This window comes from Meriones unguiculatus, chromosome 4 (genome assembly GCF_030254825.1).
Source record: "Meriones unguiculatus strain TT.TT164.6M chromosome 4, Bangor_MerUng_6.1, whole genome shotgun sequence".
Lineage (NCBI taxonomy): Eukaryota > Metazoa > Chordata > Mammalia > Rodentia > Muridae > Meriones > Meriones unguiculatus.
Window position 1 is genome coordinate 129,533,315 of NC_083352.1, and position 19,544 is coordinate 129,552,858.

The window sequence follows — 19,544 nt, forward strand, 5'->3', positions numbered from 1 at the left end:
GGCACCACATGGTTGACTAAATTGCGCTGCATCTCTCCCTTTCTCCCTCCCTCTCTCTTTTTTTTTTAAACATGCACTGGTCAACCATCTATCCATCGCCACTTCTCAGTCATGGTCAATGATTCCTGATGCTGCGTATTTTAGCTTATCTCTCCTAAAAGCCACCTGTCACATTCTAATTCTGTATTCCTTAAAACCTTGAAGTGCACCTCAGGGACAGACCCCTCCAGAAGGCCACGCCCCTTCTCCCTCCTCCTGAAGTCGGGGTTGGGAAGGAAGGAGAAGCGCGGGGCGGGGATGGGGGGGGCAGTGGGAGGCGGGAGGATCTCCAGGTCGCCGATGCTCTAGCCGGGCCGGGCCCCGCAGCCTTCTGGGAATTGTAGTTGCGGTCTCTGACACATGAGCCTCTAAGGTGGAGTCTAGGACTACAGATCCCAAGAGGCTACGCGCGCCGCGCCTGCGTGTCGGCACCTGCTGGAGGGAAGGCTAAGTCGTCTCCGGAGGGTAGCAAGTCGGCAGAAGAGGCTTTGGCGGCGGCGGACGACATGGACAACGCAGGGAAAGAGCGAGAAGCGGTCCAGCTTATGGCGGAGGCTGAGAAGCGAGTGAAGGCCTCCCACTCCTTCCTCCGAGGGTTGTTTGGGTGAGCGCCAAAGGTCTTGCCCTTAGGGTTCTTGATTCCCGATCCCCTGCCCAGCCGGCTGCTACCGCAGAGTACCCCCGCAACTGATTAGGGTTCTTGGGTTCCCAGCGGCTTTGGAACACATCCAGGTGGCCCACGATCCATCTTGGGTCCCACAGCCCCCAGGGGCTCACAGCATCCCTTGGGCCGTGCGTGGGGCTCTCCAGTCTGCACACACTGCAAGCCCCAGAGCCTTTTGGGGATCCTCAGGCCTTGGGTACCCCTCACCTACGCCCGGAGAACCCCTGCCTCTCAGTCCTCAGGCACCCTTAAACAACCCAGAACGCCTACACGCTCTAAGAGACCTCTGTGTCCCCCAAGCCCCTCGCGTCGCCGGTGGTCTGGTGCAGGTGCCAGGGTCCGCGCCGAGCTGCCCCTCTGGGAACGCAACCCTTCCTTGCTGACGGGATTCATCATTTCCCCTGGTCAGGGTCATAAGTCACACAGGGGAGCTAGGACCTTGAGGTCCTGGAATTCAGCCCATCGCTCAGCATCTGCTAGCGGCTTATGGGGAAGCGCGAGGTCGGCGCCCCTGTATCCCAGGCACTTGCGGCTGGCCGCGACCCAAGGGCTTTGAAATCATTTCCTCAGTGTGTGTTATTCCTTTGCCGTAGTGATTTGTACTCGTACCCAGGGCCTCCCGTTTGATGAACCGTAACATTGCTCCTGTTTAAAGTCAGTATCTTTTGGGAGTCCCATAATTTTGTATAATTCTTATATACTGTGGTAGGGGAAGATTTTTTACATTCTGAGCTTTCAGAAAGCAGAACCTGCATGAGAGCTTGTGGAAGAATTCTGGGCTGTTGATTATGCGAATGATTCAGCTGTTTATGACAGCGGCAGAAATTACGGGTGTGCCTCATTTTTCCCCCCATTTGAAAGTGAAGAATCTGTACCAAGAACAGATTTTCATTTTCGGGAAGGGCTAGTGGTACAAACTTCACGGCGTTATGAGACACAGTTTTATTTTTGTAAAAATTCCATTTGGACATTTAGTTCTGAAACACACCCAGTCAGCTGAAGCTTTTTTTTTTTTTTTTTAACAACTTCATTCATTTGGCTACCAATTATAATAATTATTATGTAATTATAATTACATAATTATTGGAACCCCATTATGTTACTATCTCTAGGAAATGCTCAGGGTCACTTTGATACAGTGCATGGTAGCATGGTCTGCCAAGATAAAAAGGAGGAGACTATCCTTGGAGACCTCTAAGGGCATTTGTCACTGCTGGGTCCTAAATTTCTCATGTAATATGGCCCTTGAAACCATAGCTGTAAGTAACAGATACTGTCTCTTTTTTCAAAGGGACAAGTGACATTGCAGGTGTCAAAGACTAATTCTTGTCTGTGAGTCATAAAACACACAAGATTTGTTCAATTCCTGTGGAATTCAATGGCACAGTACCTCACCTTGGGAGATGATGTTAATGCATGGTATATTTCAAATCAGGATGTGCTTCCTAGAGCCAGCTGTGGACATTTCTTTTGGTCAAAAGGCACATTGTTTTGAGGAAACTAGGTCAAATCTTGAGGCAGTCATCTAAAAGGATTTCAGCGACTTCCGTTTCTGAAGAAACACCTATTTGCCTGTTGCTGTGCTGTCAGTGGCCTTGTAGGAAGACTTTCATCTTCCATCATTCAAACTCAGTTGCATAGAGTCACTGCATCCTATTCACTCAAGCTATTACGGCTTTGGAACCTGGAACAGAATAGTTTTGCTTCTTTGGGCCTCACTTTGTTCTGCTATGATCCACAGTGTGTCTCATGATTAGTAATCACCGAGTTTGTACTTACAAAATACTTAGACCTATGGATGTTGGAAATGGCTGTGGGATGATTATCCACATATTTATCAAAGCTGTCAACTTCTCTATCAAGGAGGCAGAGGGGCAGATGGATTGAGTTTTGTAGGATTTCAAGCCAAAAGTGGTCGATAGTCTTAAGACTTTTAGCCAGGTCAAGTGTTCTTTGTGCTGTGAGGACCAGTTTCCAGTAGTATTTGGTCCTGGAAAGCTCAGAGGAAGAAGAATATGTGGAGAGCTTCATGAGATTCATTCTAAGTATATCAGTATGTGAAACTTTAAACCAGGCCTATTTCTCTTTGACAGTGGGAACACTAAACTTTTGTTTCAGTTTTAGATGTTTAAGGTACTATGGGTGTGACAGTACCTGCGTCTGTCATCACCTTACATGTTGCCCTGCCCCGCCTCCCTTCGGTATTTATCCCTCATTATGATAGTGTCACCTATCCCCATGGGAGGCTCTCAGGTTAACAAAGAACTGATAATGACAAGCATCATCAGAGTTCCTGTTTAAGAGATGGACAGGTGGTGTTTTGAGGATGTGACAGACATTTAAAGAGCCATTTGGCTTATTGCAGATGTTTCACGTCATTGACTGTTAATCTCCTAACGGCAGATTAAAGCTTGGCTTGACTTCATCTCCTGTATGCTGCACACTACTTTTGTGGCAATACTGTGTTCTTAGTATTATTCCATAACTCTGTCTTTATGTTGTTGCTTTAGATGGAAATATGCGTGGCTATTCACAAGCACGGGTCTGTTGGATGTTTCTTCGGCTTGCTGGCCGGAGCCTGGGGGAAGGGCCCCCTGCAGGTCCATAAAGGAAAACAGTTGAGGAAGGATGCAGACATGTCTGTAAACAGTGTTACTTCTGTTTTCTCTCTTATTTCCAGTTAAAGAGTGATGCTTCTTTTTCTTTGTAGCCGTGGAGTCAGATTAATTCTCACTCTTTCATAAGAGCACAGTGTAAAACCACCCTGGAAAAAGTCAAAATTTCACATAGTGAGTTGCTGGAGAGCAGCTGTGGAAATTTGTAGTTAATTTCAAAGTTTAATTTAGAATCTCAAGGAACTACTAGAATGATCTTAAGCTGGCCAAATTGACAGTAGGATTCTTTCAGATTGCAAAGATCTCCTTGATGTCTTCATTTGTTGCTAGACGAACATGGATTGAGGATGTCTTGCACAGTGCTCATTGAAAGAAGCCATACTTAGGAAATGACAGGAAAATGTTTTGGAGCTTCCTATCTTCCTTTGTTTGTTTGTTTGCAGTGCTGGGGATGCAGCCTCTGGCCTTGTACATGCTGGGCAAACGTTTGTCCTGCCACTGAGCTATGTTCCCAGGCCCTGATGGTTCCTTTGCAATGTTCCTCAATCTCAGGGCAAATAAAAGAGCTAAATATTTGGTGGTCTTGGTCTAAATTTAGTGAAGGATCCTTTTGGGTCACTGTAACTAAGCATGAGTCAACTTAATATCTGTTTGTGAAAATTCAGATATTGTAGGCTAGATCCATTTTGTTCACTTGTTTTTATTTCAGTGAAGATTCTGTTTCCATGTTTATTATGGTTATATGATAGCCTAGAGAGCATTTACATCTTTCTCAGTTGTGATTAATACTTACGTGTAGATTCAATTTAAAAAAAAGTCATCAATCATCTGGATGTGATGGCACATACTTTTAGTCCTAGCAGTAGAGAAGCAGAAGCAAGTGTATCTCTGTGAGTTTGAGGCCAGCCTGGTCTACATAGTAAGTTCAGTCTTATCTATATTGTGAGTCCCAGGACATCCAGAGCTATGTAGAAAAAGAAAGAGAGAGAAAGAGAGAGGGGGAGAGGAAAGGGAAGGAAAAGAAAAAGCAACAACAACAAAAAATTATTAATGTGGTGACCCATGCCTTTAATGCTTGCAGTCAAGAGGCTGAAGCAGGATGATCTTGAGTTTTATGCCAGCCTGTCTCAAAAACAAAACAGTAAATGTAGACCTCGTTACTTACAAAGACATATGTCACAGTGTAAGAAGCATGGGAATATTTGTGTGTTACTTATAATGCAAGAACTAAGATATGGATATTAGTATATTATATAGAAGAGAAATAATAGTACATGCCATTTAAATCCATAATTCTGGGATTTTGTACTTCTGATTTTTAGATGCTTCTTATTTCTGAGAATTACTCATTAGTGGTTATAAATAATATTGCTCTGTCCTGGTTGATTGTTCATGTGAACTCAACACAAGCTACAGTTATCTGGGTAGATAAACTGCAGTTCAGAAAATGTCTCCCTAGATTGCCCTGTAGGCAAGTCTGTAGGCATTTTCTTGATTTCATCATTGATGTGGAGTGGGAGGGTCCAGCACACAGGAGGCAGTCCTAAGTTATATAGGAAAGCAGGCTGAGCAAGCCACAGGGAGCAAGCCAGCAAGCAGCATTCTTCCATGGCTTTTTCTTTAGTTTCTGCCTCCAGGTTCTGCCTTGGCTTCCTTCAGCGGACTGTGACTTGGTGACATGTAAGCCAAACAAACCTTTTCCTTCTTAAGTTGCTTTTGATCATTGTGTTTTATCACAGCAATAGAAACCCTAACTAAAACATCCCCAAAGTGGCATTTTTTGAAATATCAAGAAAATGGGTGTAAACCAAGAGTGTCCATGTCGCCAGATCACAGTATTATCCTAGTTATTACCTGTTAGACCTTCATAACAGGTCTAACATAGCATAACAGTGTTCATTTGATATGATGATAAAATCAGCACTACGTTCAAAAACCTTTCAGCAACTCATACAATTCATAGGAAGTTGAAACTTGGAATTAGAATTTCAGAATCTTAACTTTTCTGTTTTCAAGTAGAACTTACCAAAACAATTAAAATCTTAAGTATTTTAGTCAACACTGTTTGAATTAAGGCGTATTTCTCACAGGGAATTTCAGTTTTACTGGGTATTTTCATCATGGGCCACTGTTTTAGTTGGAAAGCCTAATCAATATCTATAGAAATAAAAATTATTTTTCACCTTCAGATTATTAATATGTTGATTAGTGGGTGGGTTCCTGTTGAACTATTCTTGCATTCTTAGAATAAACCTCTCTGAATTGCTTTGTTTTGAGGTAGGGTCTTACTGTAGCCCAGGCTGCTCTCAAATTTGTGGTCAATCTGCCAGGGCCTCCCACAGTTAGGGTAAGAGACTATGTTCGTGGGTTTTGTTGTTGTTGTTGTTTTAAATTTCTTTCTTTCCTTTTTTAACAAGTTCTATTGGATTGTTTTTTACACACTTTTATTAGGAATTGTTTAACTTGCCGGGAGCCAAAGCTATCTACTGAAGCCTAAGTCAATTAGTGAGTCAAAGCTATCTAGTGGAAACAAAAGGTGTTTACTAGGCCAAAGCCAAATAGTGAGCAAAGGTCATTTAGTGGAGACCTAAAGCTATTTAGTGAAAGTTATCTAGGACCCTAACTCATGGGTGATAGACTGACTGTGAGGACATCCGTTTGTTAGAGCATCCGTGAGAAAACATCCCTATGGTATCTTGCAGGCACCCTATTTAACACGTGAAAGCACTCTTCCTGTCTCCTGCAGCAGCTAATCACCTTCCCCCTTCTCCTGCCTTCTCCCTATATAAGTTGGGTAAAAATTTCTAATAAATGAAGCCTTGATCAGACAAACAGACTTGGCTTCCCTCCTTGCGCTTCTCGTCCTCTCCTATTCCTTCCACTCTCCTCCCTTAGGAGCCCACGTTGAAGCCCTTCGGGTCTGGGCATTAACTCATTCTTTTTGCATAGCCTTTATCAGGTTGAAACGTTGATGTTGCAGGTGCCTCCGAAAAGAATTTTGGTGTTTCTCTCTTTTCCTAATTTTTCACGGAGTGTGTAGCTACACTTTAGTGAAACTGTTGGCTTTATAAGTGTGTGGGTTTTGGTTTGTTTGTTTATTTGGTTTTCTTTGTTTGTTTTTAGTGTGTGTGGTGTATGTGCCCACATCCAGAAGCCAGAGGAGAATGACAAATGTCACTCCTAACACTTTCTGCCTTACTATCATCTTGAGAAGTGGTGTGTATTTCACTGAATCTGAAACAAGGCACACACACGGAATCTTGTCTCTACCCCTGCACAGTGCTGGGATTCTAAGTGTGTATCTTGTTACTCCCAGCACTAAGCATTTCCTTAGCTCAATGTATAACTTTCTTCACTAATATAGCTTTTTTTTTCAATTTGGAACATTTAAATATACTATTTGTAATAAAAAGTATATTAAATTATTCATTTCATCTAAAGTTTAAACATAGATTTGCAGAGTTTGCCAGTGTCTTTTATGTTTTCCAGAAGTCTTCTGTTCCAGTATTTTTTTCCCCTTTCCTTCTTGCTACTTATTTTTGTATTGATTTCCTTCCTCTTTTCCATTGATTTTTTTTTTTTTTTTATCCTGTATTCTCCAGCAACCAGTATTCTCATTTATTCTGCTGCTTTGCTTGCCTTCTCCATTATTTCTGGTTTTACCTTTATTGCTTTTTGGTTTTTCTTATCATTTATTTTTCCCTCTAGCTCTTCTTTTTGTGGGAAATATTAGTTTGCTGTTTCTATTTTAACTTCCATGAATCTGGTTTAGGTGTGAATTTTTAAACCGCTTTACTTGTGTCCTGTAGGACCTGATACATAGTGCTTTTATCTAAAGTTTGTTTGCTTTTTGAGTTGTTGGGGGCATCCTTCTAGACAGAAGAGCTTTTTTTGTGTATTTCATTTAAATTTCTGTTATAGTTTCTTATGGTTAGAAAACTAACAGCTATTTCTCTGCTTTCGTTGCCACCTAATATGTTAACAATGCTCATGAATGGTCTTTGTGAGCACAGATGAAGGTGGATGCTTGCGTCTCAGTTTGCTAGAGATCCACAATGTCTAACTACTGACTAGAAAATTAGGCCTGGGCTTTTTTCTATTTGATCTGCTTTGGGCTGAGAGGAGTGTGTTACTGTCTTCTCTTTCTGTGTTTCTGTGGATCTCCTGTATCTCTGCTTTGAGAAGGTGACTGCTGCTTCCATCAAAGATATTAACAGCTAATATAACTTTACCTTTATCTTTAGTATTATAGAATACATTTTATTTTTTCTTATGTGAGGCTTTTGAGTCCAAATTCTGCCTTGTCTATTCCAGAATACTAGGGCACAGGTCCATGTTTTTATTGTGTGCATATACTGCTTTGGGACTGTGTATTATATAAGAAAGATCATGCATTCATCCTGTGGCCATGTGCCCTGTGTCAGTGAGCTCCCCTTTCCCCACCAGCCTGTGGTGGCTTCATCACTAACTCTGGGGAATTTGAGTGGAAAGGATATATATTTCCCCTTGGAAATGCAGGGCTTCACTTTGCTTCTGCTGTCTCTTCATTCTCTTTAAGAAATGAAGAAGGAGACATCCCAGGGTAGAGAGTGAGAACCCTTAGGAAAGAACCCAACATCACAACCCACCTGCAGGGGGACTGAGCCAGAGAAGCCTTTTTGTAGCATGTCAGGGCTATTTGAGGTTGTGACACATCTAACCAAAGTTAGCTGGTGTGTGCCGGTTTTCTTGTTTTATTTTATTTTATATATAAGTTTATTTATTCATTTACTTTATATCCTGAATGCGGCCCTCTCCTACATCTCCTCCCACTCCCACCCTATTCTCCCTTTCCCTCTCCTGTTCTTCTCAGAAAAGGGGAGCCCTTCCCTCCTATCAGCCCACTCCAGCACATCAAGTCACATCAAGATTGAGGACATCTTCCACTGAGGTCAGGCAAGCCAGCCCCACTAGGGAGACATGATCTAAAAGCAGGAAACAGTCCATGTCAGAGACAGGGCTCCTCTTCTACCCCACTCCACTTGTTAGGGTACCCACATGAAGACCAAGCTGCACATCGGTTACATATGTGTAGGGGCCTAGGTCCGGACAGGGTCTTGCTGTATAGCTCTGGCTGGCCTAGAACTCATTTATGTAGACCAGGCTGGCCTCAAACTTGTGATGTATTTTTTAAGCCATCTTTTAAAAATATTTTTATTTATTTATTTTTTATTTTACACATATAGGTGTTTAGCCTGTATGTCTGCACCACATGTATGCCTGGTGTGCAAGAAGGCCAGAGAGGATGTCAGATCATCTAGAACAGCAGTTACAGACAGTTGTGAGCTGCCATATCTGTGCTCTCTGTAGGAGCAGCCAAGGCAGCTCTCCAGTCCTCTGCAGCCTTTCTGACTCCCTGCCCTACGCCTTTTAGAAGAGCCTCACATTCACTGTGCCTCTTCTGTGGCTGTTTTGTGAGCAAACCTGAAAGTGATATTGATCTGACTAGTTCTAAACTGTTGGAGTACTTTAATATACTTACTGTATTTTATGTTATTTGGTTCTTTCTGTGGTCTCTTTTTTATTTGGAAACATTTGTGGTTTGTTCTGCTGTTACATTCATGACATAAAGCTTTTAAAAATAGTCCAGTGTCTGTTCCTCTCTTAGGCCTCTTTTATTTCATTTGTTCTGGGAAACACCTATTCCCATGTGATTCAAAGTATGTGCACCTTCTCCTTCCTCCATTCTCTGTGGTTGTTGGTTTGGTGTGGGGGATTTTGCTATTTGTAGTTAGAGAAAAAAATAAAATAAAAAGTCCTGTGTGTTTTTTAAACCTTTCTCATTGTGTCCTTTAGTCTTAGATCTGTAATAAATATATCCAGTGCTGCCTGGCTGACATTCTCTGGTCCTTTCTTAGTCTTCCTGAAGTTTTGGTTTGTGTTAGTTGATGGATAGCTTGAGCAACTGTTTGATAGCAGTGTGACTTTCTCTCCCTTTTGAGTTCTGGAAAAATGCCCACTGCTGTCAGCTGCAAGTTAGCACTGAAATCCACTCCTAACAGCATTTCTTAGGTTTGTAAGTACCTTTGCTTTTTGATGTGGGAACCCAGAGATTTTCTTTGTTTATAGAATTGGATAGTTTATCAGGATTTCTCAATGGACCTTAGTGCATGGTTGGCTGGATCAGTGTTTGGATTCAGATGTTCTTTGTGTCATGGAAAGTTTTCTGAGATTCTGTTTGAAATGCTTGTTTTTTCTTCCCTTTTTGGAGGGCTCTCAGTACATGGAGTCAGTCTCCTAGCCTGCCTGCTGGAGTCCAGCAAGGTTTGCCCTTGAGCCTGACAAGGAGCAGCCACGGAATGAAGAAAGGACAGGCACATAGACCCATCTCCAAAAGAGCTGGGGTTAGGTAGGCTGTCCTTGCTCTGATAGAGAAAACCAACTATGTAACAACCCAGAACCTCCGTGTGATTGTTACCTACAGCTCGTGGGGAGGAGGTTTGCTATTCTCTTTGCCAATTTCCCATGTATCAGAGACGTTGTATTCTTGAAGTGGCCACGCCCACGGCAACAGTGCACTTTCACTCAAGGCTTCCTTGGCTCCCCCCAGTCTGCAGTAGCAGTGGTGGCAGCTCGGGCTTCTGTGTTTTGGGAGGAAGGATGTGGAGCTTGGCTGTCTTCTTAGAGTGCTTTTTGCTGCTGTAGAGCTGTGTGCATTATCCGGAAGGAGTGGCACTATGGAGCAGTCCTTAGGGACCCCTTTCCTCGGGAAGACCGAACTCATCTCCACTGCTTGCTGTCTTTTTTGGCTACACCATCTGGTAAAAGGTTCTCTCTCCCAAAGGCAGCCTTCTAGAGACTGGCTCTGTTTCAGTTTCCTGACCTGATCTGACCTGACCAGACCTGACCCAACCCTTCAGGTCTTATGCCTGGCCTTGAAATTCCTCTGTCAAGTGGGGCTTCCTTGCTGGGGAATGGCCCTCTCTGAATCTTGATGCTCTGGCCTACAGACCACCCCCTGACTTCCAGCAGGACCCATCCACACTGAATTTGTTTCTCCCCAGCTTTTCAATGGAGGTTTACTATATACAGTGTGTGTAAGTTTACATTTAGGTAACATTATCCTTTGGGAATTACAGCTGTTATTAATATTTAATAAAGATTGAAATTTAGTTCAAAGATTGCATTTTTGTAAGCATCTAAAAATTATTTTTGAGATAAAAGTCTCACTGTGTAGCTCTGGCTGTACTTTACTATGTAGATGAGGCTGGCATTGAATTCACACTCCTGCTTCTGCCTCCTGAGTGCTGGGATTAAAGGCATGTGCCACCATAGCTGGCAACATGCATTGAAAACACCACTAGTCCAATTAGGTTGTGTGTAGCTGGTTTTCAAGTTTATTGAACTGATGCTGTTCTTAGGTATTTACCTATCTTGAGTCTGTTCTGTTGTTGGTTCTCACTGGCATACACTCTGCCTATCAAGGTGAAGCTTCAGAACATTGCCATAAGCTCAGTTAGCCTTCCCTACTGTGCAGACCAATCCCATTTCCTTTATTCAGGAAACTAAGCCAACTAATTCCTTGTTAGCCAGTTGTTAAATGTGAAGTGTTCTGTTTGAGAATCCATGGTTTCCTTTCCCCCCTTAAATAAGCAGAAATGGTGAAAAGGTCTCAGGATGTTGAATCTAAGTCTATGGGAAAGAGCTTTGAGGAGTCATTTTGTTGGCACGTGCTAGCACCCAACCTAGTTGTGACTCTTTATCTCTTGGCCTAACTGCTCCTGTGACAGGGCTGTGCATGGCATTATCTTCTTGTGGTCTGAGCAAGACCCAACCCTGGACTTTTAGTCCTTACTGCTGAACATTGAGCTCTGTGATCAATTAATAGAAAAAGAAAAAAACTTTTGATTGTTGTGTCCCCTTCACCCTTGGCTTTTGGCTTTAAAACTTCACATTTGAAGAGTATCTCCCTCCTGCTACCTTTTTAAAAAATATACATGGTAATTGTACCATAACATGACATTTCAATATATGTTAACGGTGTAGTATAGGGCAGAGCAGTTGTCATAACTATCATCCTATATCTCTGTGGAGAATATTCAGAATCATCTCCACTATTTTGAAATGATGTCAACAGTATTTATCCTGCTGTATGCTATAAAATATGACATGTTCACCCACTACTTGTACCTGTTAATCATCTTCTCTGCCCCCTGCTGTTCTGTAACCCTTCCCAAGCCTTGGTAACTGCAAATCTATTCTGTACTTCTCTTTTAGTCAAATTCTCTGTAGCACCAGAAATAAGGGGGAAAATTGGAATATATTAAGTGACCTTTAAAATAGTAACAACAGCCAAAATCACACTGAGATGCTGAGAATCTGGTATTCCTTAAGTTTGGTTCCTAAACATTAAGAGTAGCTGCAAAGTAGCTCTTTCTCTGTTTTCATGGGGAATAGGCCTTTTCTGGCATCTTCAGTATCCTGATATCTTCATTATAGCTCAGGTTTCACCTTCATGGCTTTGCACAATGGCTTCTAAGAGCCTTCTTGCAGGAAATCTAGTCACATGCTGCCTTGTTGCAGCATCTTCTAAGACTTAGTGTAAGCCTCTGTGACTCCATTACTTGTGTTTTTCATGCCTCCAAAACCGTTGCCATGTGGACAGTGCCAGATTCTGCCAGCATGAGATGTAGCCTGCCCCCTTGGACCATGGCTTCAGTGGTCTAAGCCTAGAACACTTCTCTAGGTGGGTCTGTTAGAGCAGGCGATCTGTCAAAGTCTCCATTCCCTTCCTCTCCTCTCTTCCTCATCTTTCTTTCCAAGGCAAGGTATCATGTAGCCCACACTGGCCTTGAATTCTCTAAGTAGCTGAGCTGTGGTGACATGCATCTGTAATCCCACCACTCCTGTGATTTGAGGTGTAGGGTGGAGACATAAGAATCAGTTGGAAGCTCTGGGCCAGCAAGCCTGTAATATGTACCCTAACAGCAAAAACAAGAAAGACCTTACTTCAATGCAGTGAAAGGGAAGAACCAATTCCTGAAAGTTGTCCACTCACCTGCACTCTCATACACACAAATGCACATATAAAATTATTTTACTAAAACTTTATTGCAAAGCACTTGTGGGGGGGAAACATGCAGCAAGAATAGCTAGACCTAAAGTCTATACATCTCAATGAGCTTCTATACAGAATAAAACTAGATTAAAACTACAGGTTTTTTCTTTTTTCTTTTTAGGTCTATCTATCTATCTATCTATCTATCTATCTATCTATTTATTATGTATAGTATTTTGTCTGCATGTATGCCTGCACGCCAGAAGAGGGCACCAGATCTCATTGTAGATGGTTGTGAGTCACCATGTGGTTGCTGGGAATTGAACTCAGGCCTCTGGAAGAGCAGACAGTGCTCTTAAGTGCTGAGCCATCTCTCCTGAGCCAAACTTCAGGTTTTTCAAAATCATTCTGGAGTTCTTGGTGTATATGGCCATGCATGTTCTGCTCCCCCCCACCCCCACACATAGGCACTTTGCTTATAATTATACTCTTCAGTGTGATTTCTCTCGGCACTAGTCTCTTTAACACTTGGAGATGTTTTCTCCAAGCCTATGTTACCCACAGCTTTTATTCTTTTTTTCTTTTCTTTTCTTTTTTGAGACAAGGTTTCTCCATGTAGCCCTGGCCATCTTGAAACTAACTCTCTAGACCACACGGGCCCGGAACTAAGAGATCCACCTTCTTCTGCCTCCCAAATGCTGGGATTACAGAGATGTGCCACCATTACCTGGCTACCCACAGCTTTTAAACTGCTCATATCCCTTTCCTCTAGAAACTATTATATATGTATATATATATCTGTTCTACTTGCCCACCTAAACCTGGTTAAGAGCATCAAGCAGTTACTATTCTATAGTGTGGATGCTATTGTGTCTTGGAATTCTACAAAATACATGGTCCATGACTTTTTAATTCACCTCATTCACGTTTTCAGGACAGGGGCAGAGCATAGCCAGATCCTTTGCCAGAATATGCTATAAATGGCCCTGTTCCTGGTGGAGTTCTTGTTTCTGTCTGAAACCTGGTGAGTCACACCTTCACTGTTCACATTATAGCAGCATTCAGGCCTTCTCTACCCCCACTGCAATGACACATTAAGCTCTATTTATAGCTTTCTAGGGCTTTGCTAGCCTATGTCACCAATCTCCATGTTTTCCTGCAAATCAACCACATGATCTGGTTTACTATTGCAATAGCTCCAGTTCTGGTACTGATTTTTTGTATTATTTATTCATTGCTGTGACAGGATACATGACAAAAGCAACATAAGATAGGATTTATTTGTCTCAAGGTTTGAGAGAAGTCTGTCATGGTAGAGGTGTGATAGTAGGTCGTTTCATGTGGTTGGAACACACCTCTGTCTGGAACAGGAAGCAGAGACCATAGAGGAAGCAGGGTCCAACCATGGTTCTCAAGGCCCATTCTAGTGACCTACTTCCTTCATCAATGTTAAACCTGCTAAAGCTTCCACAGTCTTTCATTAGTTGTTGTCTCTCTTTGTGTTTTCTCTCTCTCACACACACACATATATATCTATATCTATATCTATCTATCTATCAATCTATCTAAGAATATATATTCCTTTCTAAATATAACCTGCTTAGTCTGTATACTATTACTTGTATGGATGGATGCATGTTGTACTGACCATTTATATTTATATTTGGGGATAACCAATTGGTAGCTCTTCCATAGGGAATAATATTTTTCCCACTCTGACCATTCCTTAGTTGCATGATGTTCTTTCTGAAGGGTTGAGGCCTTGTGGACTTTACGCTCATTTGCTTTGGTATGTCTGTTGTCTTTGTTCAGTTCATGCTTAGGCTGTCATGTTGGTGAGACTTTATGGGTACAGCTTCTGACATTTCTAGGAAACAATAATCTCACAAACTCCCTGATAGTCTGGCCCTTAAAATCTTTCTGACCTTTCTTCCTCATTGTTCCCTGTACCTTTTGGAGTAGTTTTGTGGATCTACCCACAGCATTGTGTTCTGATTGGTTGTAGTTTTCTGTTATGGTCTCCGTCTGTTGCAAGGAGAGGTTTCCTTAAAGAGGCGTGAGGTCTAGACTTATCTGTTGGTATAAGGAGAAACATTTAGAATGTAGGAGTTGTGCTGATGCTGTTTACTAAAGTAGAAGTTGCAGATGCTCCTTCAAGATCCATGACTTCATTAGCCCTGGGTGACTGGCTAGGTTTCCAATACCAGGCAAGATGTCCTTCTTGTTGAGCAGGTCCAAAGTCTAATTAGAGAGCTGTTGGTTAGTGCCAGAGTATGAGTGCTACTACTCCACCCTTAGGGTTGTACTGCCATGCTGCTCCATCATTGTGGTGCACAGGCATCATAGCTGAGTAGAGGCCCTACCGTCCTCTGGAGGCTGGCTTGGTGCTGTCTGGGAGCACGGAAGCCAGTCCTCAGGGAGGAGGCATTCAGGGCAGTTCCAGCTCTGGTGTGTTTGGGCCCTGAGCTTGAAGTGTGTGGTGGCTTCAGCAATAGAGAATTTCCTTTTGCTCCTTAGGGCAATCAGTGGTAATAGCAGTAGTATGTAATATCTGAGACCCTGACAAACCAATAGCCCAAAAGAGAGCTTTTCATGCCTGGTGTTAGGGTTTTTGTCAGATGGTGTTTGGTTCTTGGAGCAGTTTTAACCCAGATGAGAAATTTTTATGTAAAAAATATATAAATATATTTTAAATATATAAGTACCTATTATATAAATAAGATAAATACATAAATATGTAAGTATATGTTTATCTTATATTTATATATATTTATATATCTTATTTATATATCTTATTTATATTTATATATACTTCATATGTGATTTTATATTTATATAAATATATACTTACATGCATTATAGTTTTTTAAGGTAGATAGTTAATAGTATTATTCCTTATGACTTTTTCAGACTTCTGTTATTGTATCCTTCTCTTTTTTTTCCGTATTTATGGCAGAGTTACTTTTAAGCAGAGAGTAGATTTGTCTCTCCTTTCTTGATATTTTCTATTTTTGTTTACTACCTTGAGGGACAAAAGCAAACGCATTAAAAATTGCAATGTGGAGCTGGGCTCACTGCTGTATGTCTGGAGTCCTAGAGGGATCTTGAGTTTGTGGCTTGTCTGCATTATCTACAGCAAGCCCTTGTGTCAAAACAAACATTGGTAGCACCCCCCCCCCCCCCGCAAACAAAACAAAAGTAAGCAAATCCGACAACACTGAGACCACCAGCAACAGCAAGAAAAAAACAAAACAAAAATCTGATGTAGACAGATTCTTCCATTCACACATTTGGCAGTGGTGTCCTTGTAACCTGTGTACCAGGCCCAGTGCCAGTCAGTCGCTGCAGGTTAGGACTGCTCTTAAAACAGAAGCATTGGCCTGGGTGACAGCCTCCCACACACACCTCACCGTGGTCCCAGTAGTGAACACAGTGGTCTATAGTTTGCTATGACTGATTAGCCCTCGGGTTATCCAAATTATAGACCTAAATTCTCTCTGGTTGTGCCTGTACACTGATACAGTGCTGTAACTGTAAGTATTTGCGATATTTCTACTCTAATATCTTGTGATTTTTAGAGGCAGCTTTATTTCTGCCTCTGAGTTGTCACCTTTTCCTTTCGGGTACATCTCATGATGTATGTGCCATTAGATCCCACAAGTCTGATAGCTCCCTCCTCCCACCCACAGTTTTAAAATAGTGTGCATTATACTTGCCAATGTGCTCCAGACAGTGATGGTTCCGGTGAGGAAAGACTAGGACTCCAGAGGATTTGGGGATTAACTGGCTTTTGACAGACAGCTTTGCTATTCACTGGCCCTCTTTGGATGCCTTGGGGCTTTGACCACAGTGAAATAGGGTAGAGTATCTCAGGCATCATCATCCCTAAAGTGTGAGGTTTTGTGAGCACTCTGTCCTCCCTCCTTAGTGTTGTCTGGCACATACTGATTGACCTTAGCAGCTGTTTACTTAGTAAGTGGCCAAGAAGCTCCTGCCTTCAAAATGAAGGGGCATCAGGCCAGGGCCTCCAGGTGGAGACAGATCTTATGCCTGATGGAGTTTCCTTTCTTAGTGGAGAAGGTATTTCCTTGTGCAAAGTCAGAAACCCCTGATACCAAAGGATGGTTACTTTAGCTCAGTTTAGCTTTCTTCCTGCCACTTTAGTGCTGTGTGCTGACATTCTGTTAATTCATAGCAGAGATTCTTTTCAAACACTTCCAAGAATATTCTGCTCCCTATGGAGCAGGAAACTTGTAATATTTAATGTTCATATACATAAAAAAGTAACTGGGGTACTTTTAAATACACTTTCCAACAGCTATACAGTTATATATGTTTGTGGAGTTTGCCCTTTCCTTCTGTCTCTGCATGGGTTTGGAAATTGAATTTAGGTCACCAGACAAGAATCTTTACCCTGTCAGCAGCCTACCTTTTGTTTTTTATGTGGCTTGTGAAGAACCTGTCACTTGGGGACTAAGGCTCATTTACACTAGGCTGGCCTCAGACTCACTGTATTATGGATGATAATCTTAAACTTCTGATTCTCTTGCCTTTACCAGATATTACACGCACAGGCTTTCACGTACAGTTTATGTGGATTTGGTGAGGACCATGCCCAGGGGCTTTGTGCATGCTACGCAAGCACTATTGACAGCTTAGCCATATCCCCAGACTATATTGTTTTTTTGTTGTTGTTGTTTTGGTTTGGTTTGTTTTTTGATGATGAAGTCTTCCTTGGATAGGTTTTTGTTTTGTTTTGTTTTGTTTGTTGTTTTGTTTCTTTGGTTTGTTGTTGTCTGTTTGCTTGTTTGTTTTGAGACAAGTTCTTCTGTAGCACAAACTGATCTCAGACACACTGAGGATAACCTAGTTTTGGGGTTACAGGCGTTTGCTACCGTGCCTGCCTTTGTAGTTGTTGTTCTTCTTCAGACTGATTTTATGTGTGCCTCTGTGTGTCTGTGTGAGGGTTTGCACATAGGAGTGCAGGCACTTTTGATGGCAGAGGCTGTGGGATCTGGATTCAGAGTTACAGGCTGTTATGAGCCACCCACTGTGGGTTCTAGGAATCAAACTCAGGCCCTCTGCGGGAACAGTGTTCTTAACCACTAAGCCCTCACTTATGATTTAAAAAACAGGATGCGGCAGTATCTGGTGTAAACTTAGCACCACATAAGAGTTTTGTTGCTCGCATCTCTCCTTGAAAGTAGGAGAGGGTACATTTTAATTAAGCTAGTTTTATTTAGAAGCTTTGTAAGAATGACTGCTCTGCACTATAATTACAGTTCAAGATTCCTGTACTTGACAGAAAAACAAGACATAGGAAAAGGCTAGCTCACATTAACTCTGTGGAATTGTGACTAAAAGTGAGCAACTTCTCATGAGGAATTTTCTACCAAGGAAGCCTATTCATTGCTTTTTTTAAAAAACGAATTTTAGATGGGTTGGAGAGATGGCTCAGAGGTTAAGAGTGCTGGCTTTTTTTTCAGAGGACCTGGGTTCAGTTCCCAGTACTTACATGGCAGCTGACAACCCTGTGTAATTCCAGTTTCAGGGGATCTGACACCTTCTTCTAACTTCTGCAGGCAGCAGACACAGAAGTAGTGCACACTCATAAATGGAGGCAAAGTACTCATACACATAAAGAAAACAAATCCTTTTAAAAAATTAGTGTAGGGACCTGAGGCTGAGGTTGAAAGTTTTGCTTGTTTTGGCTCTTTCTTTTTGGAAGAGCTTGATTATATCCTGTCATTTCTTGTGTGACATGGCCCCAGATCATTTTATTTGGCAGCCAGCAGTAGTAATTTTATTGAGATGTAGTTCACCTACCAAATAATTTACCTGTATATTCACTGATTTCTAAAACTGTTTTCATATTAGAGCTGTGTAACCATGACAATAACCACCCCCAATGAAACAACACACCCTCTGCCTGTGACACCCCTTCCTGCTTTCCCCAACACTCTTGGCTCTAAATGTCTTTTTTCTTTTTCCTAAATTAGGAAGTAACATGTTATGAGTTTTCTTTTCTTTTTTCCTTTTTATAATTATAATTTTAATTTTTGAATATCAATTAATTTTTTATATTTATTCACTTTGTATACCAGTGGTAGCCCCCTCCTTCATTCCCTCCCATTCCCACCTTCTCTCCCTCATCTCCTCCCATGCCCCTCTCCAAGTCCACTAATAGGGGAAGTCTTCCTCCCCTTCCATCTGACCCTAGCCTATCAGGTCTTATCAGGACTGGCTGCATCGTCTTCCTCTGTAGCCTGGTAAGGCTGCTTCCCCCTCAGGGTGAGGTGATCAAAGAGCCAGCCACTGAGTTCATGTCAGAGATAGCCCCTGTTCCCCTTATTAGGGAACCCATTTGGACACTGAGCTGCCATGGGCTACATCTGTGGAGGGGTCTTAGGTTATCTCCATGCATGGTCCTTGGTTGGAGTATCAGTCTCAGAAAAGACCCCTGTGCCCAGATTTCTTGGTTCTGTTGTTTTTCTTGTGGAGCTCCTGTCTCCCCACATCTTTCTGTCTTTCTCTTCTTTCATAATATTCCTTGCACTCTGTCCAAAGTTACTATGAAGCTCAGCATCTACTTTGATACCCTGCTGGGTAGAGTCTTTCAGAGGCCCTCTGTGGTAGGTTCCTGTACTGTTTCCTATTTTCTCCCTCTTCCGATGTCCATCCTGTTTGCCTTTCTGAGTGCGGATTGATCATCTTACTCAGGGTCCTCCTTCTTGCTTAGCTTCTTTAGGTGTTCAGATTTTAGTATGATTATCCTATATTATATGTCTAATATCTACTTATAAGTGAGTATATATCCTGTGTGTCTTTCTGCTTCTGGTATGCCTCATTCGTGATGATCTTTTCTATTTCTCACCATTTGTCTGCAAATTTCACAATTTCCTTGTTTTTAATTGCTGAGTAGTATTCTATTGTGTAGCTGTACCATAATTTCTGCATCCGTTCTTCAGTTGAGGGGCATCTGGGCTGTTTCCAGCTTCTGGCTATTACAAATAAAACTGCTACAAACATGGTTGAACAAATGTCCTTATTGTGTGAGCAAATGTCCTTATTGTGTACTTGAGCCTCTTTTGGATATATGCCTAGGAGTGGTATGGCTGGATCTTGAGGCAGCGTCAGATTGATTTACAGAGTGGTTGTACAAGTTTACATTCCCACCAGCAGTGGAGAA

General features: G+C 42.1%; 1 protein-coding gene across 1 annotated transcript in view; it reads left to right on the plus strand.

The window, feature by feature from the left end:
* Positions 1–453: 453 nt before the first annotated feature.
* Positions 454–19,544, plus strand: part of Napb (NSF attachment protein beta) — a 50,069-nt gene continuing 30,978 nt past the window's right edge. Inside the window, exon 1 of the mRNA XM_021656593.2 lies at positions 454–643. Within this exon, the coding sequence (XP_021512268.1) occupies positions 546–643 (98 nt within the window). The 5' untranslated portion in view covers positions 454–545. The remainder of the gene's footprint in view (positions 644–19,544) is intronic.